This window comes from Oncorhynchus nerka, linkage group LG2 (assembly GCF_034236695.1).
Source record: "Oncorhynchus nerka isolate Pitt River linkage group LG2, Oner_Uvic_2.0, whole genome shotgun sequence".
Classification (NCBI taxonomy): domain Eukaryota; kingdom Metazoa; phylum Chordata; class Actinopteri; order Salmoniformes; family Salmonidae; genus Oncorhynchus; species Oncorhynchus nerka.
The window spans coordinates 28,032,078-28,054,384 of NC_088397.1; the positions used below are offsets into that span (position 1 = coordinate 28,032,078).

The following is a 22,307-nucleotide window of genomic DNA, read 5'->3' on the forward strand; positions in this document are numbered from 1 at the left end:
CCTTTCTTCCTTCCTTCCTTCCTTCCTTTCTTTCTTTCTTTCTTTCTTTCTTTCTTTCTTTCTTTCTTTCTTTCTTTCTTTCTTTCTTTCTTCCTTCCTTCCTTCCTTCCCTCTCTCTCTCTCTCTCTCTCTCTCCACCCCCTCTCTCACAACACCAGATTATAACACTGACTCATCCCTTCACTGCCAGATTGATAGACGGTCTGTTTTTATCTGAAACATGTTAATTCACCCGGCTGACAAAAACACTTAATTCCCTTGGCAGACAGTGCTAGATACATTTAAAGTGATTATCTTGCTGATGGACGTGAGAGACACAGCATCGTGTTCTCAAGAGGCCCGGGATGTCATGTGTGGTCTCCTGGCATTGGTGTGTGTGTGTGTGCGCGAGCGCATGTGTTTGTGCATGTGCAGTCCTGCCCTGTCTGTCTCTCTTACTGATTCTGACGTGTGAGGTATTTTGTTCACCCTCAGGTTAACACTGAGTGGCGTTCTTTAAAAACACTACTGCAAAACAAACGGGACCCTATAGGTAACCAGATCTGATGCTATCAGCTAATGTTGTTGATTGCTTCTGTTTACCAATCACTGAGAGTGTGACCTAGGGCCAACCACTTGAGCCCTGGAGCTCTGCCCAGATTCACTCTGCACTAATTATTGTGTGTGTGTGTGTGTGTGTGTGTGTGTGTGTGTGTGTGTGTGTGTGTGTGTGTGTGTGTGTGTGTGTGTGTGTGTGTGTGTGTGTGTGTGTGTGTGTGTGTGTGTGTGTGTGTGTGTGTGTGTGTGTGTGTTCGAGTTTGAGTGGTCACACATTTAACGACTAGATTAGAGTTGGCCACTCCTGCCATATCTTACATATTGAAGTAGCCCCCAGAAAGACTCAAGAGAGTTCCAACCTAATTCAGAATAAGACATTTTATTTTTCAACAATTACCAAGAACAAAATATTTTAAAATCATATTTATATCTTACATCAGCTGTACAGAGATGACGTGTTTTTTCTAAATGATTCTGGAACAAGAACTGAACTAGAAAACCGAAGAGTATTTAAGTCGATGAAAAAATATTTGTCAATACAAAATAGAAAAGAAGACGTTGAACTGAAAATGGAGTCCATAATATTGTATCCTGATGCAGTGTTTAGGCCTCTTAACTGGTCACAAAGTATTTTACAAAATAATATCATGGCCTCTTATAATAGCAAAAAAAAATCTTGGCCTCTTTGGTTCCATGATTAGGTATAATACATTTGAACAGAACTCAATTTGCTTTCTATAAAAATAACTTTTTTTCCAATGGCAGTTTCTTTATTTTTGAACTAATCACGCAACTTTTCAGTGCAAATATTGTAACTATCATTCACTTTGAAGAAGAAGCGAAAGATTACATTTCAAGTACTGGTAATAGTTAATAACTGCAACTAAAATTTCCGTTTGTCTGGTGTCTGTGGGTCAATACTATACATTGCATAGCTCATGCGGCACTTATATTTAAAAAGGATTGTGAGCAAGTGTCGGTGTACCACATTGTACTCTTTAAAGGCATTTCAATCTGCAAGTGCTATTTCATGTGCATTAGGAAGTGCTATGCTGCACCAGGACTTTAACCAAACAACATGGCAACTCTTTTCGCTTTTGATTTCCCGACTGAAATGAGAGTGGAAACTGAGAGTGTGCTACAGCGGTTGAAGAAATGAAACTCTTCCTGTTAAAAGTGTGAACAAAAGAAAGGAAGGATTCAGAAGGAAGTAACAGAAGGTCAGTGTTTTTTCCCTATTGTCACTGTTTCACGTCACCGCCTAAACTCCCAGGTTTTAATGACAGCTTCAGCATTCGCATGGTGTGTTGGAATGTATTTTTAAGTTCCACTCACTCTTCTGACACGGAAGCCATTTTGATTTCCGGACGCTGGCCCGTAAAATGAAAACGGTTTTGTATAAAAAATGGTATCTTGTGACACATCAACAAGATGTATTTCGTGTTAGAAGTGCTGAAGTTGTATAAGAGGTGAGTTGTCAGTGCTTTCACTCTACGTTTTGCAGTCGTACTTTCTTGAAAGAGGCGTGGTTGGGAATCGTCTATCAGCAAGTGCACCTCCTTCATAATCTCAGGCTCTTTCCCACCTTCGTCAGAGTATCGAAAATAGAACTCTCCATTTTCAGAATAGAAATGGCAATCTTGGAAATATATATAATGCGATAAGTACCAGCTAGTTCCAATCCCTCTGATAATGACACCTACATGAATTGGGATCGAATCATATGTACACATGTTGGCAAAAGAAAAAAGGCTTCGACCAGAGAATATTATTAACAGACATAAATATATATACAAGTGTTTGTTCAGGCATATGTGAGAATGAGTGTGTAGGATATGCGTAAATGAATTAAGTCGTGTGTGCATGTGCGTATGCCTTATGTCCATAAATATCACTTTGATTTCTATAATTAATTTTGGAATATCTTTTTCTTGTTTACAAATGTTCATAAAAGTCCACTTGAAGCACATGCGGTCTCAACTCAAGCGCATCCACACTCCTCCACGATCATATTGGGCACGTCTCTCTTGACGATGTTGTATTCATCGTCGAAGTAGAGCATTGACATGGTGCTGAGCTTGGTGGGGATGCAACAGGAGTTCATGGAGCCGGGGCTCATGCCTCTCATCCGATACTGATTGACCACTGCAGTGTGGAAGGACGACGCCGACCCTGGCACTCCCGCCATGTACGCTGGACAGTTGCCCTCGCAGTAGTTCCCAAAGTACCCCGACGGCGCGATGATCCAGTCGTTCCAGCCGATGAGGCGGAAGTCTATATAGAACTGCTGCCTGCAGCACAGGCTACTGCTCCCGTCACACTCCAGCCCCCTCTTCCTGATGCGGTGCTTGTTGTCCGCTTGCCGGGCCTGTACGACTAGAAACGGCCTGTGGGACTCGTCGTTCTGGTTCACGAGGATCGGTAAGACCGCCAGGTCCTCGCAGCCCTCACAGCGCACGTCCAGGTTCTGCCGCCGGCCGCCCTTCTCGAACACCATCTGGATAGCGTTGGTCAGGGGGAAGGTGTGCCAACCGCTCCTCTTCAGCTCGACACGCTTTTCCACCAGGTTCCACTTGCTGCCCAGGCCAGGCTCCTGGTAGTACACCTTGACTGTGACCTTCCTCCGCTGGCCCTTGTCCAGGGTGTTAGGAAGCAGCCTTAAATACAGCCACAGGGTGGCCTGGGTCACATACAGGTGCTGGTTTCCCTCGTTAGAGATCAGGAAGAACAGGCTGGATTTTGATGATACCAGCTCATCTGGGAAAGACAGGAATAGAACAGGAAAAGTCTGTTAAAAGTCAGTTTAAACCTATAAAGGTTAGTATGGCAATGCTAAAAGAGGAGACAAACACACAGATTCATTGGCTATATGGTGTAAACAAACATCTTTCAAAAACCTTACTGCTATTGGACAAAGCGTCAAGAAGATACTACCACACTGGGTGGTTCCAAGCTTGGATTGTTGGATGAATAGCTGGACAAGAACTGGACACATTGGGAACAGTTCAACAGTTTGGGATTAAATTGAAATAGACGGTTACTATGGCCTCCCTGGTTATAGCCTGTCTTAATGTCATCTTTATCTGGCCTGGGATGTAAACAGAGTTTGGACTGGTACTAAAGGGATTTGGTGGATGGGTGTACACTGGGAGATGTCTCTAACAGAGACACTCAGCCTCTTCTTGGTCCAGTGCCCGTATTCAGAAAGCGTCTCAGGGTGCTGATCCAGGATCAGTTTTGTATTTTAGATCATCATGAATAAGAGGGGGGACCTGTTCCTAGATCAGCACACCTACTCTGAGACGCTTTACGAATACAGGCCCTGGTCTTGTCACATAGGCCTACATGAGGACTGCAATGACAGCGCAGCATCAGCAGGTTCCAGTTCCAGTTCCAGCTGGCCCTTGCCTATAGGGAGCCTTGACCGTGACAATGACAGTACAGATCTGGGATCAGGCCCACTTGAAGTTGCCCCTGGCCCTGAGTCGGGGGGTGGGTATGGGGAAGAGGGTTTATCAGAGCCAAGTACAAAGGCTCAAAGGCTTTGCTGTGAATGCTGCAGAAAAACGAGAGCTTACTGAGCCTAACTGCTTACACAATGCACAGTAATGTGATGTAAAGGAAGCAAATGCATGGTAAAGCCAGGCACATTGAGTGAAGAGGAGCACAGCTTCACTGTGGATTTATGATGAAGGGAAAAAGGAATTTACATGAAACTAGCTGGCCTTCCCAACAACCCAACTATCACCACAGAAACCTTTTTCTGGCTGCACAGTGTGTGCCAATGTTTAGTCGTTTTTTGGCTTGTGCCATATTGTTTTCATGTGTGGGTAGGGTCAGGGTCCAAAGTCAAATTCAAATCTAACGTGCACTTGTCACATGACATGACCAAAGCAACTCCTACTCTTCCACACTCTTCAGTAGCCAAGGAAGTAACCGAAATAGATGGTTTCTCCCCAGTCCTCCAGTGAGAGTGAAAACGTCCAACCTGAGAGACCGTCAGCAGCTCTCTACATGGATCCTCTGTGACTGTCAGGTGGAGGAAAGTGGGAAAACGCACACATGTCAAGGGTCACCTCTCCAGCCTGAACACTGAGCTGTGCTGCCTGCCTATCTGCTTGCCGCCCCAAAACGAGGGGACCCGACCTGGGCGGGCCTGGGCCCCATCATCAGGTATCAGCTATAATGGAGGCTGCTCTGGCCTGCTCAGCCAGTCTCCATCTGCACTGCCTCACACAACACAAGACAGGTCATCTCCTTGTTATTACTAAACTCAAAGACTTAGTCAACAGACAGCTATAGACCACACTCTGACTGTACAAGTACCAGGCCATGGGTGGCAGCACAGCTGTCAAGACATGACCATCAATAAGCAAAAAGGTAAGACCTAGTGTCTCCCGATTGAAATGGATGTTCTATTTATTTTCTGTTTACCAATGGATGACTTTGATATATTACTGTATCGGTTATTTCTTCTTTCAATCGGGGAGGGGGGAAGAGGGGAGCTTTGTGAAACAAACCTAAGGGGTCCATTTTTCACTCTGTGAGTAAAGAGGGAAATTGTCTCAGATGGAACAGGATACTCAAGAACAGAATACTCCCCAAAAAGACACATCCAATCAGAAAGGGGTTTGTCAGGTGATCTTATGAGAGCGCCAATGCAGTATACAGCATTCTTTCTTTATCCTTCTCAGGAACAGAAACAGAGTTGCAGAGAAAGCGTCTTCAGATGCTATCACTATAGCTGACATTGTGGCATCTTTGTCGGGCGACTGCTGTAGTAACCGTACGCAACAACGGCAAATACAAGGTCTAACAGGCAAGCATGACGAAGTCAATGAGTACTGTGCAGGCAGGAACCAAGTCCCACTCTAGGACTATATAAGGGAGATGGTCCCTCACACCATGCATTCTAATACGGAGCAGTGAGTTCACCATTCCAGTTCACTCTACATTCAGCATGCATGGTCCTGACACAAAGCGTTGACCTTATGTAGATGTACAGCCATTCTAAAGCAGCCCTGATTTCAGGTCAGCTTGTCAGGGTTATTCAGCTGTTCCCATAGGAGAACCCTTTTTGGCTCCAGGTAGAAGAACCATTTTGGGTTCCATATGGAACCCACTGTGAAAAGGGTTCGACAAGGAACCCAAAAGGATTCTACCTGGAACCAAAAGGGTTCCACCTGGAAGCAAAAAGGGTTCTCCTATGAGGACAGCCGAATAACCCTTTTAGGTTCTAGATAGCACAATTATTTCTAAGTGTATTTGAGAAGCACCGAACAGGGTTGGCTTTGATCAGCTAACCAAATCACTGACACTAATTGTGTTGGGGAGATGCGCAGATGGTTAGAGAAACTCTGGGGCGACTTAAACTGCTATAAGAATAAGAGGCAATGAAAAGTTTGATTAGAATACACGTGGGCCCAAGCAGGTGGCATCATTGATCATTTCCAGTCCCCCCTTCAGCATCTCTAAGCAAATTGTTCTGTGAGCTCTTCTCAGTGCCACGACCAGCTGGCAGCAGCTACCACCCTGGGTAATACTGCCAACTGGCAAGGAGGGCAAAGAGGCACAAGGAAGGCAACCCAACTGAATCTACACAAGTATACAGTACAAAGTTACAGAGCTTTCGTGAGCAATGTGAAAATATTATGGGGCTTTTCAAATCTTTTTGGAATTGTCCATATCATTCCTTTGAACGTGAATGTGATATTATACCTACCCTTAATCTATTCTATGCAAACCATGGATTGTATGTGTTGTTTTGAAGATGAGTGCTATGAGGCTGTTATGGTGACATTATTTATGAGTCTCTGGGGTGTGAACCTAAGCCTGAGGACACACTTTTTCTATGCTCACACTCTAACAAATGCTTTGTTGTTTGGTTGACCTAACTGCTGGGTTGCAGGTGTTGGGTCACGTTCTTTTCTTTAGAAAACCGCTGGGTTATTGACGCTTGGTTGTTGACGCTGGGTTATTGACGCAGGGTTATTGACGCTGGGTTATTGACGCTGGGTTATTGACGCTGGGTTATTAATGCTGGGTTATTGACGCTGGGTTATTGACGCTGGGTTATTGACGCTGGGTTATTGACGCTGGGTTATTGACGCTGGGTTATTGACGCTGGGTTATTGACGCTGGGTTATTGACGCTGGGTTATTGATGCTGGGTTATTGACGCTGGGTTATTGACGCTGGGTTATTGACGCTGGGTTATTGACGCTGGGTTATTGACGCTGGGTTATTGACGCTGGGTTATTAATGCTGGGTTATTGACGCTGGGTTATTGACGCTGGGTTATTGACGCTGGGTTATTGACGTTATTGACGCTGGGTTATTGACGCAGGGTTATTAATGCTGGGTTATTGACGCTGGGTTATTGACGCTGGGTTATTGACGCTGGGTTATTAATGCTGGGTTATTGACGCTGGGTTATTAATGCTGGGTTATTGACGCTGGGTTATTGACGCTGGGTTATTGACGCTGGGTTATTGACGCTGGGTTATTGACGCTGGGTTATTGACGCTGGGTTATTGACGCTGGGTTATTGACGCTGGGTTATTGACGCTGGGTTATTGAGATATAACCCAGAGGATCAGAAGACTGGAGGCATCATTTAGTAAGGGGTGTGGCATTCAGATAGTTATTTTTAGCCACCTGAGTAAATGTCATTCCTGCTCATCTGTTCTGTTGAATAGCTATCACATGCTATAGTTAAACGTGCACTTCTTTGCAAGGAGTTAAAGTCAGTGCTAGAATGGGTAACAAACAACAGACTGGTCTTAAATATATCTAAAACCAAAAGCATTTTATTTGGTTGAAAGTATTCTCTTAGACCTAAACCTCAACTGGAGTTGTGCATAAAGGGTGTGACCATTCAACGAGTTGAAGAAGCTGAAACTCTTAGCAGCAACATTGGATGATCAGTTATCATGGTCAAGTCATAATGACAAAGTTGTTGTGAAGATGGAGTGAGGTATGTCTGTTATAAAAAACGTTCCTCATTTTCGAAACAAAGATCAACTGTACTAGTTGTTCAGGCTCTTGTCCCATCTTGATTATACTGTCAGGTAATATGGTCAGTTGCAGCGAAGAAAGACCTAGAAAAGCTGCAGCTGGCTCAAAACAAAGCAGAACGTCTTGCCCTTAACTGCACACACAGAACTAACATCAACAACATGCATGACAGTCTTTCATGGTTGGGGGTTGAGGAGAAATGTATTACTTCTCTTGTAGTCTTTTTAAGAAACATTTGTGTGTTGAAAATGCCTAACCACTTGTATAATCTATTTGCATACACTTCAAACAGACATACCGCACCAGACACGCCTCTATGGGTCTCTTCACTGTACCCAGACCAAAAACAGATTGAATGTGTAGCTCAGGTATGTATAGAGCCATGTCATCATGGAATGCTCTTCCACCAGAGGTTACTCAGGTATGTATAGAGCCATGTCATCATGGAATGCTCTTCCACCCGAGGTTACTCAGGTATGTATAGAGCCATGTCATCATGGAATGCTCTTCCACCAGAGGTTACTCAGGTATGTATAGAGCCATGTCATCATGGAATGCTCTTCCACCAGAGGTTACTCAGGCAAATGAAAGTCTAGCTTCAAAAGACAGATTTAAAAAACATATCACCTCACAACGCCTCTCCTATTTCTAAATATCTAATTTAACTGTCCTGAATATAAGAATATTGATATGTACAGTTGAAGTCGGAAGTTTACATACACTTAGGATGGAGTCATTAAAACTCGTTTTTCAACCACTTGAACCACACATTTCTTGTTAACAAACTATAGTTTTGGCAAGTTGGTTAGGACATCTACTTTGTGCATGACACAGGTCATTTTTCCAACAATTGTTTACAGAGATTATTTCACTTATAATTCACTGTATCACAATTCCAGTGGGTCAGAAGTTTACATACACTAAGTTGACTGTGCCTTAAAACAGCTTGGAAAATTCAAGAAAAGGATGTCATGGCTTTCGAAGTTTCTGATGGTGTACCTGTGGATGTATTTCAAGGCTAATCTTCAAACTAAGTGCCTCTTTGCTTGACATCATGGAAAAATCAAAAGAAATCAGCCAAGACCTCAGAAGAAATTGTAGACCTCCACAAGCCTGGTTTCCAAACGCCTGAAGGTACCACATTCATCTGTACAAGCAATAGTATGCAATTATAAACACCATGGGACCATGAAGCCGTCATACCGCTCAGGAAGGAGACGCGTTCTGTCTCCTGGAGATGAACATACTTTGGTGCGAAAAGTGCAAATCAATCCCAGAACAACAGCAAAGGACCTTGTGAAGATGTGGGAGGAAACAGGTACAAAAGTATCTATATCTACAGTTAAGCATGTCCTATATCGACATAATCTGAAAGGTTGCTCAGCAAGGAAGAAGCCACTGCTCCAAAACCGCCATAAAAAAGCCAGACTACAGTTTGCAACTCTACATGGGGACAAAGAACTTTTTGGAGAAATGTCCTCTGGTCTGATGAAACAAAAATAGAACTGTTTGGCCATAATAACCATCGTTATGTTTGGAGGAAAAAGGGGTATGCTTGAAAGACGAAGAACACCATCCCAACCGTGAAGCACGGGGGTGGCAGCATCATGTTGTGGGGGCTTTGCTGCAGGAGGGACTGGTGCACTTCACAAAATAGATGGCATCGTGAGAAAGGAATATGATGTGGATATATTGAAGCAACATTTCAAGACATCAGTCAGGAGTTAAAGCTTGGTCGTAAAATGGGTCTTCCAAATGGACAATGAACCCAAGCATACTTCCAAAGTTGTGGAAAATGGCTTAAGGACAACAAAGTCAAGGTATTGGAGTGGCCATCACAAAGCCCTGACCTCAATCCTGTATAAAATGTGTGGGCAGAACTGAAAAAGTGTGTGCGAGCAAGGAGGCCTACAAACCTGACTCAGTTACACCAGCTCTGTCAGGAGGAATGGGCCAAAATTCTCCCAACTTATTGTGGGAAGCTTGTGGAAGGCTACATGAAACGTTTGACCCAAGTTAAACTATTTAAAGGCAATGCTACCAAATACTAATTGAGTGTATGTAAACTTCTGACCCACTGGGAATGTGATGAAAGAAATAAAAGCTGAAATAAGTCATTCTCTCTACTATTATTCTGACACTTCACATTCTTAAAATAAAGTGGTGATCCTAACTGACTTAAGACAGGTCATTTTTACTAGGATTAAATGTCAGGAATTGTGAAAAACTGAGTTTAAATGTTTTTGGCTAAGGTGTATGTAAACTTTCAACTTCAGCTGTATATGTGAATAGTGTGTAAATAGTGTTTTTGTTGAATCTTGGTGTCTTTCCTATATATAAAACTATATTTGATTTGAATTTATTGTAATATTTTATGTTCTTCTTGTCTATTACTGTTCTGTACTTTGTCATTTATTTGTAGGTTTCTATGTGGACCACAGGAGGTTGGTGGCACCATAATTGGGGAGGATGGGCTTGCGGTAATGGCTGGAGTGTCATAGGTGGGATGGTATCAAATATAACAAACACATGCTTTCCAAAAAATGGCAACTGTTAATTTGACAAAACCTGGATCCCTTTTAGAGATGACCATACGGGATCCTAATAAACTAAACTCATGGGTGGCCAATAAGATTTAGCTGAAAGCCATGCCCCTAGTAAGACACGCCTCCTGAACATAACCTAAGGATTACATTCAAAAGGGCCCAGCTGCTAGGTACACCCAGTATGAGAGTAACAAAAACCCAACTGATGGTTAAATTAACCCATGTTTGGGTAATCCCAACAAACCAACATGTTGGATTATTCACCCAACCCAACTGGCTGGGTCAAAATAACCAAACATGTGTTCTGTCCACAAGTTAACCAGCGCTGGGTTACCAAATAACCCAAAGTGTTTGCAGAACAGCTTGGGGAAAATAATCATTTAAAACATCTATAAATGATAAACACAAGCAACATTTGGATTTGTTTCGTTTTATATTTCAAGCTATTTGACTGAATTTTCCTGTATGCATGGAACCCCCATCAGTTGATTTCTGGTTTCATGCTCCCTACCCTTTAAATACAAATACACAATATTTCAAAAGTAGGCTACTACTGTGCCTACTGTAAGGAATTTGTGACTGTATTGTTTTCAAATCACAGACCCTTTCTGTTTTTAGCGGGACCGGGGATGATGCGAGACATCACCTTGATCAACTGTGTGGTCCAAACTTTACGCGCACCAGACCCAGGTTGGTCTTTGCGTAAAAGTGGTTTTATTTGTAGTTTTTTTTGCCTAGTACAATAGAGTAAACGGTAGCTTGCCTGTAATATACAATAATTACACACCTGTCTCTGCGAAACTGATTATCTCCGAGCTTTCCTCCAGCACGTCATTGGCATTGCTGGTCGCGTGTCCATCCAGATTCGGGATTTCTACTCTGCCATCCTCGCGGACTTTACCCGCGTGGAGCTTCCGAAGCGCAGTCACCATCGCCGCCTTCGGGATAGGATGGGTGATGTTGGGTCTTACCCTCATCTGTAACCTGCTCAAGATATGCCTTTTCACCGCCTCCAGAAAGTCCATGTCCACCCGTCCTGATTCCTCGGGCTGACCGATGCCACACGAAGTGCAAGTTTCCTGAGCTACGGTTTGCGTCTCCGTTCCCGGCAAAGGTCTCAAGGATCCCGGCGCCGCTTCTTTGCAGCGGACAGTCAACACACAAGCCACAAATAATAACACTTTGATTATACAGTTAATCATTTTCTTTATGAAGAAAAAAAAGTAGTGATATTTAAAGTGCAATAAGCCTATAATTCGTTTTCTACTATAAAAAGGTATGCACAATATTGCTGTCAAAATGTAGGCTATTCGCTTGGCGTTTTTAAGAAAATACGATTTCGAATGAAAATAAATATAAAGTTGTAGAATCCCGTTAGTCCGTATACATTTGCAAGGAGTCCATGCAATAATAAATATTTCACTCAATTCAGGCGCGTTTTGATGGAATTAAATATTCCTTTCACCGTAACTTGAAATATTCCCCTTATTTCGTGTCTGTGTTCTTTCCCGATGTCTGTCACTCAGTTGACTTCACTTCAGGGGCACATTGGGAGTCAAGTCCGTTCTGCTTGTCTCAATGACTTTGCTTCACCCTTTCAAGGTAACACAATTTAAAAACCAGTAGGCTACCATTAGCCGTCAATTGAGTTTCAGTTCAATGCCTGACGTATCATGCCATGGTTTAATTGAACTGCAATCCGCAATAACCATCATTTAGAAACGATTAGAAGAGGACAAACTAAACGAATAGAAAATCACCCATTGGTTGATAAACTCAAGTCAGGATATTCCATAGATGGAAAAACCTGAAGGGTCGGTCAAATAATAACTTATCGCATATTGTAGCATCCAGTTTGTCATTTGCTTTGGACTTATTCCTTCAGTTTTTGTTCCTGTGTATCCTTATTAAAATGCATCTTAATTGGATTTGTATTCCCGATATGAAATTGCCCTGGTATACTTGAGCATAAAGAGGTCTGATGATCGGACGAACCTTTCTCTTGCTAGGTCGATTTAAGAGCCCTCCATAGACTGAAAGTTTTTATACAAGGAGTTGAAACCACGTGGGACGTCCCACCAACTAGACAGACTCCTAGTATTTGGTAGGAGATTATGCATAGGCTTAAGGTGAACTATCCTCCTTAGCTCTCCTGTCCAGAGAAAATGCTTATGTCCTATGGAAAACGAATTAGGAGAGATAAAAAAAATGACTTAAGATTTCGAGTAACCAATTGTTTACCAGACTGACTAATGACTTGTGCATAATGCATTGATTTGCGCACAATATATATAATCATTAGCATAGGCTATCTTTACAGTGGAAACGATCTACAATCGTCAATAAACTTACATTATAAAAGGAATTAACATTTAATATGTTCCTTATAAAGCCTGTAGGTCTAATAGTCTAGACAAGGCCATGTTTTAATATAAAACATTTCCATCAACACATGCTATCCAAATGCTCTTTTTTTGTGGCTTTTTCATGAATTAAACAAACAGAAAACGTGTCCCCTATGGATGCTCCTAATGAAACAATTAAAAATGAATGGTACCGACAGATTTTTGACAGGCCTTTCTTGTTGTGGCTCAAGCAAAACAGCATGGCGACCATAAGCATCTCCTAAACAATACAGATTGTATTGGAATCAACACCAAGGTCATAAAGATTTAAGCGCCAAAGGTGACACTACCAAAGGCACCACTTTCATTATTTGAAGTGACACAAAAACATTGACCAATTCAAGTCAGAGCTCTGTTTTGTCGTCACTCAAATATGAGTGAATTATATGCCTACATACATATATCACATAATACATTTGACCTAACATTGGCAACACGGCAATTTGTGAATGCCCAACATATTTTAACGCATTTTTTTAGGTGCGCTCTCCCAATACTAGAACAAACAGATCAAGTTGAAAGTTGTTAAATGCTGCCACCTTTCTTCTAAATATTGCAACTACACATTGCATGAACCGCACACATTTTTTTGCAATCTGCATCCAGGCAATACACCGATAGGCCTGAGCCATATAGTTAATATAGGCATATCTATCTAACAGTTTAAAAATAAAACATGAATTTACAGCATAAATCATGAAATATGCTGGATAATATTGAGGGAAAACAATGCACATACAATGACTGTGTAGGCTAGTATAGATAAATTAAAACGTTTGCACTGTTTCTAATTGTCATAGGCCTACAGGCCTACAGACCTATAGCCGATGTATTTGTCAAATGCAGGTCTGTGCAATTCCGGTCCTGGAGGGCAGAAACACTTTTGGATTCTATTTCTAACTGTAGTTACTTGGAATTAGCCATGGGGCCTCATTTATAAATGTTGTGTAGGCCTACATACAAAATACATAGGCTACCCATAAACATGCGTGCGCCATAAAAAAAAACTGAACTTGACCTGCGAAAAATGCCATTTCAGAATGTGGGAGGGACGTCCCCCCTGTTTCCAGTGAAAGTTGCACCCCTGCCCATAGGCCTATTAGGCTTACAACGTCCCATCTCTATTTTAATTGGACCCACTTTATAGTAGTAATTCGATTTCAAGTACCCAATTTTGCTCCATGCGATCCGATTCGGAGCGCAGTTTAATAAGGGTAGAACAGGCGGTTCACCTTTTCCATTTACATTTTTTTTAGGCTAGGCTACTGTGTATCTGAATAACCTACTGTAATTTCAAATGCCTCAAGTAAACAACATTTAATTTATAAACATAATACATAATACATATTTTCATGCAGAATAATTTCCTCCCCACCTTTCCTGACCATGATAGGTTCATGTTACAGAGGAAGTTTTAACCTACAATACATTACCATGCGCATCTCTCATTTAATTGGGCCTATAAATTAGGCTATTATTTCAAGTATTTTGTTCTGTGCATCCAAAAGGGAGCGCGGTTTATAATATAGCCTACAGTACAATTTAAGAGATGAACAGACTGTTGATCTTTTGCTTTGAAGAGTATATGATAAGTTTGACATTTTGTTGAGCATACTAGACAACTTTTCAGAATTTGTGGGCAGTGCAGCATATTTAGGTTTGGGGAAAAGTAAATGCAAAACATTATCGAATTCAAACGATCTGTTTACAGGTCCACAACAATTTTTAATTGTTTTTCTTCTTTCAGAAATGGTCAGATACAGTTAATGTTACTGTAAAAGTTTTAAACATTCTGCTAACACCTCCAGAGACATTTGATCACATTCGCCATTGCCATTTCCTTAAGAAACTGCCCTGGCCTGATTGCAATAAAGAGAAATAGTAGCCTAATGGAGTTTTTTTTGTCACGCCCTGACCTTAGAGTTTTTTATGTCTCTATTTTGGTTTGGTCAGGGTGGGATTTGGGTGGGCATTCTATGTTCTTTATTTCTAGGTTTTGTGTTTCTATGTTTTGGCCGCTGTCTATCGTTGTCTCTGATTGGGAATCATACTTAGGCAGCCTGTTTTGCAACCTTAGGTTGTGGGATGTTTTTTTTTGTTAGCTCTGTGTAGCCTTCAGAACGTGACGTTCTTTTGCTTAGTGGTCAGCTGTAATAAACTTGTGAACACCTACCACGCTGCATCTTGGTCCACTTCTTCCGACCAGCGTTACACTTTTTGTAGGCACTAACTCCGCCATGGTTTGTTGGACAAAATTAGGAAAATGAATGGTGTTTTTGGAGGGTTTTTGGATAAACCCCGAAAACAAGGTCTGTGGCAGACACAGGTTTATGAGATTTATACGTTTTGTGAGTTTAAAAGAATTGATGTTATAGAAAAAGCACATAAAGGCTTCATAATTCATAAAGGTCATGTTAACTGCTATTATCTCATAGAACAAAACGTATAAGATCTCCTAAGCCTGTGTTAAGGATTGGACCCTTTTCCCCCCAATTTTAACCTAAAATGACATGCACAAATCTAACAGCCTGTAGCTCAGGGCCTGAAGCAAGGATATGCATATTCTTGATACCATTTGAAAGAAAATACTTTGAAGTTTGTGGAAATTTGAAAGTAATGTAGGAGAATATAACACATTAGATCTGGTTAAAGATAATAAAAAAAACGTTTGTTTTTGTATTTTTCCATATTTGAAATGCAAGAGAAAGCCCACAATGTATTATTGCAGTTTAGGTGCAATTTAGATTTTGGCCACTAGATGGGAGCAGTGTAAGTGAAATGTTTTAGACTGATCAAATTAACCATTGCATTGCTGTTCAAAAAATTGTATCAAGTCTGCCCAGATGTGCCCAATTGGTTTATTGATACATTTTCAAGTTCATAACTGTGCACTCTCTTCAAACAATAGCATGATATTCTTTCACTGTAAAAGCTACTGTAAATTGGACAGTGCAGTTAGATTAACAAGAATGTAAGCTTTCTGCCCATATAAGACATGTCTATGTCCTGGGAAGTTTTCTTGTTAACTACAACCGTCCCGTTGGGGGGACACTGGTCCCGTAGAGGTTTCATTAGACCTTATTTTCATAATTTATTCCAAAACCCTATTCTTTACTCATTAATCTTTCCCTAGGGATGGCTGAACAAACCAGAGGTAACTCATTTCTGGGTTTTGGGACTAGAAGCTGGCAAGCTCTATAGAGACCCACAGTGGGGTTGTTATAATACCCATAAAACCTGGTAATGATTCCAATCGTTTTTACACCATTCATTTTTCCCATAAGGGGATTTTAAAAACACTTAAAATAAGGGCTGTGTTTTGTGGAGGCTTAACCTGGCATGACGTTTTGATAACCATGTAAATCTCTCTCGGACAAGGTCACATCACTTGTGTCACGAACTGGCTCAAAGCCCGTAACAAAGGGAGACAACGTGGAGATAATGAGTAGAAAGATATATATTTATTAACTAAAGCAAATAAATATAATATACAATGGTGTGTGTAATCAGTAATCAGTAGTGTAAGTGAGTGTTTTGCATGCGTGAATGTGATAATGCAGGGTGATGAAAGGTGCCAAAGCAAACAAACAAACAAACGGCCATCAAGAATCACAACACAATCTACAGAGGGTGTCTGCATGGAGAGAGTCTCCTCCATGAATGGGGAAGTGGTGTATTTATCCTGGGAGACACCGGGCCCAGGTGTTTCCCCATGTAGCTGACGACCCTCCCAACTCCGCCCACCAGCATCCTAATAAGGAAATAACAGAGAGAATACGGCAGACAGAGTGGGAGGGTCGTCACATCCCCCCATAAAACCGGGACCAACAAGGACCCGGAACAAAATACCAGTCTCTAAGTTCCAAATTGACACAGTCCTCCATCCGAGGAAGAGGAAATGAATCTGGTTTTGTGACACTGTTTACCTTACGGTAGTCCGTACAAAAACGGTTTGTTCCATCCGGTTTACTGACCAAGATACAGGGAGAAGCCCAACTGGAGAAAGAAGGCTCTGCTATCTTACTCTCCAGCATGTACTTGACCTCAGCATCCAGACAACGTAGTTTCTCTGAAGAAACTCTATAGAAGCGCTGACGAATGGGGTCAGCACTTCCAATGTCAATATCATGTTCTATTAAGTGTGTAGGTGTATCAGAAAACAAACCTGGAAATCTCTGAATCAGACCAACTATCTCTTTCCGCCCATCAACAGGTAGGTGAGTGAGAAGACTGAAAAATTCAGAAACACTGGATATTTTAGACAATCTACCCTGCAATATACAATCGTCAGGACCAGGAACATCTTCCTCCTCATGCACAGATCTAGCACGACAAGAACCCAAGGAAACAACGGTATCAGCCAAAAGAACAGGTTTACCGTCCTCTGTAGAATCCCACTGTTCAGTCTCAGAGGAACGTGCATAATAGGGTTTTAACAGATTTACATGGCACAGCTGGTGTGCTTTCCTCCGTTCTGGAGTGGCAACTAGATAATTTTGCTCAGTGCACTGGCGCACCACTGTATATGGACCTTGAAACTTGTCTTGAAAAGGAGAACCAACAATTGGCAGCAGAGCAAGAACCTGGTCACCTGGACTAAAGTGACGAGGCTCAGTTCGCGATCAAATATGCCCTTCATCCTCTCCTGTGAAGATGATAACTTCTCTTTAGCCATTTCACAAGCGGCACAGCCGTGGGAAATCACACACATACGATAACAGGGACTGAGGAGGCTCGGGAGACTTCCAGTCATCCTGGAGAACAGATAAAAATCCACGCACCCTATGTCCAAACACAAGGTCATTTGGACTGAAACCTGTGCTCTCCTGTGAAACTTCCCTAGCAGCTAACAGTAACCAAGGCAACCCTCCTCCCAATCCTTATCCATCTCAGTACAATAAGCTCTCAACAAAGACTTTAGTGTTTGATGGAAACGTTCCAGTGCTCCTTGACTTTGCGCGTGATAGGCGCTAGACAAATTGTGTTTAATATGGAGCTGTTGAAGAACCTGACCAAACAGATTAGAGGTAAAATTAGATCCTTGATCACTCTGAATGACCTTAGGGATTCCAAACAATGAGAGAAACTGAGTCAAAGCTTTTAACACCGATTTAGTCGTGATAGATCGGAGAGGATAGGCAGCAGGAAACCTAGTGGTCTGACACATCACAGTGAACAGGTAACTACTACCCTTTTAGAACGAGGCAGAGGACCCACACAGTCAATAATCAGATACTCAAAAGGTTGGCTGAGTACAGGAATAGGAAACAATGGTACTGGTTTAATAGCTTGATTAGGCTTACCAGTTAATTGACAGGTGTGACAAGTTTTGATAAAATCAGAAACATCCTCTTTAATCTAGGCCAAAAAAGAAATGTCTTAATATGCGATTGTAGGTTTTCCTCACCCCCATATGTCCAGCCACGTCGCTGTGAGAAGTTTCCAACACCAACTTACGACTACAACAACCTGACTAATTGCCTCCCCCAGAAAAACACTATCATGAGACACCCACTTTCTCATCAGGACATCCTCTTGGAGAAAATAGCCATGGGCGACATCTCCCAACTGTTCTATAGGCACAATTTGATCACGCAACTCTTCCAACGTGGGGTCATCCCGTTGCGCATTGATTAGATCTGAGCGGGTTACAGATAACGGGATAACAGGGAAAACAGTGACATACTTTGTATTATTATCATTAGTCGGCGCAGTGACCAGTTCGCCACGGCTCATAGAACGTGTCACTGCACACGCAGAGAACACCTCTGGGAAACTCTGTACACTCTCATCAGGAATCCCAACAAATGACGGCTTAGTGGAAACCACTAGAGATGGAAACACGACAGGCCATACACGCTCACCAGCCAAGTTATTCCCAAGGATAACATCGATACCCTCAATAGGCAACGAAGGACGCACACCCACAACAACTTCACCCTTCACCAGCCCACAATCCAACATCAGTTTATGCAATGGAACTGACAGAGTGTTCAAACCTATTCCCCTAATTAGAACACTATTCCCCGAATCAGTCTCAGCAGAAAAGGGTAACACAGACTCCAACACAAATGATTCAGAGGCACCTGTGTCTCTCAGGATCTTCACTGGCACTAGGTCTTTACTTCCTAACATAGACACAAAACCTTCTGTAATGAAAGGTAAATAGTCTGGATCAATATGGACTTTCATTCTCCTGGGCCTGAGGAAATGAGTTATGAATGAACTGATGTGGAACAGGTGCAGCTAATGCAGTAGGCTTAGATTTAGCGTAAGCACCCTTTGACCTGAGAAGTGGACATTCGTTTTTCCAATGCCCTGAACCTTGACAGTAGTGACACTCCTGCCCAAAGTCAGCTTTACCATGGGAGTCAGGTTCAACCCTAGTTGAATAGAACTCTGCCCGAGAACCAAAGTATCTCGGTGAGCGAAGCTAAATCTATCCGAACGCCCCCACTCTTTCCGAATACGGGGTTCTGCAAAGACACTTTTGTGAGTCAACACATACTGTCTGCCAAAACTGCAGCTTCAGCAACATTCTTTACTTTCTGTTCATTAATATACGTGGCAATACGATCAGGAATTGTGTCCTTAAATTGCTCTAACATAATCAGATCACACAGCCCTTGAAAGTCACAACTGCAGAGGCGGAACACCAGCGATTAAACTGTAAAGACAACTGTCGCGCAAACTCAACATGAGTCTGGTTATCATCCCTTTTAAAGTTCTAAATCGTTGGCGGTAAGCCTCAGGGACCAATTCATAAATCTGTAACACAGCTGTTTTAACTTTATCATAACTGGCACTATCGTGTACACTAAGAGCTGAATATGCTTCCTGCGCTTTACCAGTCAGCACACACTGCAACATTAAAGTGCGGTCAGAATCAGGCCAACTCCTAGCGTCAGCAACCCGCTCAAACAACAAAAAGAATGTCTCGGGGTCCCTTTCATTAAACCGAGGCAATAACCGTAAGTTCCCAACAATATCAAATGTCTCTGGGGCACGACCAAAAGCGGAACTACCCCTAGGTAAATCTGGGTCACCTTCCCAAAACAACCTCTCCCCTGAGATCTTTCCTTCCCTAACCAAATCTATACGTTCTTGTTGCAACTTGATTTTAGCACGCTCCATATCTTGTTTAAATGCCAATTCCTTTTCATATTTTACACGATCATGCTCTAGCTTCACGATCATGCTCCAGCTGTAACAAAAGCAGTTCTTTCTGCTGTTCAAAAAGAAGGCTACTAGGACTAACCGATGGAATGGCCATTGTAACGTTATGGGGAGACGACAAATCCTCAGCAGAGGCTGGCCCAGTGGTAACTTCTAGAATACCACTCTCCATCAGATTGGCCTTCAATATCAACCTAATAGAATTCTTTAGACGTTTATCACTAATCTCAACCTTGTAGTGTTCCGCGACCTTCAACAGCTGTTCTTTAGTACCTAAATCTAACAATTCCTCTGATGGAGAGCGAATGAATTTATCTACACAAGACGCCATAATCACACAAAAAAAAAATTCTGGCTCTTCCCTTCTGCTGAGCACACCAGACCACAACCCGAGAATTATAATCACCCTGAGTACCACAGAAGAGAGATAGATACGGAGCTTCCCCAAAACCTACAATAACTCAACCCTAGTCTTCGTGCAGATTTGCGGTGGGAATTTACGCACTGTAGCCCGCTGGCAAGGAAATAGAACTCCCCAGCAAGCTGGAAAAATTCCACCAAGCCACGGATGTGCCCCCGAGACAACTGCTCAGTCCACAGACACCACACAAAAATAACAAACATTAACCATGCCCAACATATTCCAAAAAATGAAACACGTCGCTAAACCTATCAGGGGAAAAAGGCTATAGCTCCGGGTAGCAAGTTTCACTACCCTACCCAAATCTCCCACCGAGGTACACAGCAGACTACTCACCTCAGACTGATGTCCCAACAGAAAGTAGAACAAGAGTTCAGGCTAGGCAGGGCCTGAAACTAACCATTATAGTCTCTCCAACACAGCACACAAACCAAACAACAAAAGGCAACCAATACTGGGCCTATCAAACTCAAACAAAATATGCAAACCAAACACGTACCTCCACGGTCTCCCAAACCAATAGTTCAAATATCCCGGACGAGCCCCCACTTGTCACGAACTGGCTCAAAGCCCGTAACAAAGGGAGACAACGTGGAGATAATGAGTAGAAAGATATATATTTATTAACTAAAGCAAATAAATATAATATACAATGGTGTGTGTAATCAGTATCAGTAGTGTAAGTGAGTGTTTTGCATGCGTGAATGTGATAATGCAGGGTGATGAAAGGTGCCAAAGCAAACAAACAAACGGCCATCAAGAATCACAACACAATCTACAGAGGGTGTCTGCATGGAGAGAGTCTCCTCCATGAATGGGGAAGTGGTGTATTTATCCTGGGAGACACCGGGCCCAGGTGTTTCCCATGTAGCTGACGACCCTCCCAACTCCGCCCACCAGCATCCTAATAAGGAAATAACAGAGAGAATACGGCAGACAGAGTGGGAGGGTCGTCACACTTGGGAGGCCCTAGTTGTAACAACTTGTGAGAAAATCTTACACCTAACCCTGAGGAAAACAGAATGTTTTTGGTACATGTTTTCTTATACTTTCAGCATGCCTAGATTATGGAAAAGAAAGACAGACAATGGAGTACCTCTCCACACTTTGAAAAGAGATGTAGCAGATCATGTAGCAGAGCAGGGGAAGTCTATCAGATCAAAGTTGTATGGCACATGTCACGTCACTCTGTACAGATTCTGCAAAGAGTGAAAGAAGCTACTGGACAGGAGCATGTACGGGCCATTGAAGAAAATGGTGAACTCAGCCAGTGATGCCTGTTTGAGGATGAAGCCCGGAAAGAACTGCCTCCCAGGTCTCCTCTTCAGACACTGCTCAGGCCCCTGTGCCCACAGTTATCCAGGCCACCTCTCCAACTTCCTTCTAAGCCACCCCTCCAACTGCCTTCCAGGCCACCTCTCCAACTGCCTTCCAGGCCCTGTCTCCAGCTGCCTCCCAGGCCACTTCTTCAGCTGCCTTCCAGGCCACCTTTCCAACTTCCTTCCAGGCCACCTCTCCAACTGTCTTCCAGGCCACTTCTCCAACTGTCTTCCAGGCCACCTCTCCAGTCACTTCACAGGGCACCTCCCCACATGTATCAGGCTGTGGTTGGGAAACACCTGATTACTCTTCTAATTTCAACCCAGTTGATGTACGCCCCTTCCTAAAAGCAGGGTTCAGGAAAATTACAACAAGGGGTAGGAAGAGGAGAAAACTGTGATTTTGACAGATACACCCGTCACGCAGACACTGGAAGAAGAGCATAAAAAGTAAAGCACTCAGAAGGCAAAAATAAAAATTGCCCTGACGAAAACAATAGCTGGAAAGAAGCAAGCCAAGACAAACCACACTGAACAACAACAAAAAAATGACCCTGCCTAAGAAAAAAGGCAAAACAAAGCAGATTGAACCAGAATATTCCAGAAGGAAAATGTGTGTGCATGGAGCACTTTAACTATTCTAAGGAGGTCTGGGTGCAGTGCTGGGAATGCAAATTATGGGGCCACCAAGCTTGTACCCCAGGACAGATATACAACTGTCACAAATGTGACTCTGATTTAGTGAGCATGTCCAACAGTCACACACACAGACACACACCACAAACGTTCAGGTGTTGGTGTTTCGTTTAGCCTAGTTGTTGTTTGGTTGAGAAATACCATTTAGTGGAGGGGAAAATAATAAACATTTTATTATTTAAGGTTATTAT

General features: G+C 42.6%; 1 protein-coding gene across 1 annotated transcript; it reads right to left on the reverse strand.

The window, feature by feature from the left end:
- Positions 1-900: 900 nt before the first annotated feature.
- On the reverse strand, positions 901-12,100 carry LOC115133624 (inhibin beta B chain-like). Its single transcript, XM_029667058.2, has 2 exons — positions 10,887-12,100; positions 901-3,294 (listed from the first exon to the last, which is right to left on the reverse strand). The coding sequence occupies exons 1-2, from the start codon at positions 11,299-11,301 to the stop codon at positions 2,519-2,521; spliced, it is 1,191 nt and encodes a 396-aa protein (XP_029522918.1). The 5' UTR covers positions 11,302-12,100; the 3' UTR covers positions 901-2,518.
- Between the last annotated feature and the right edge of the window lie 10,207 nt (positions 12,101-22,307).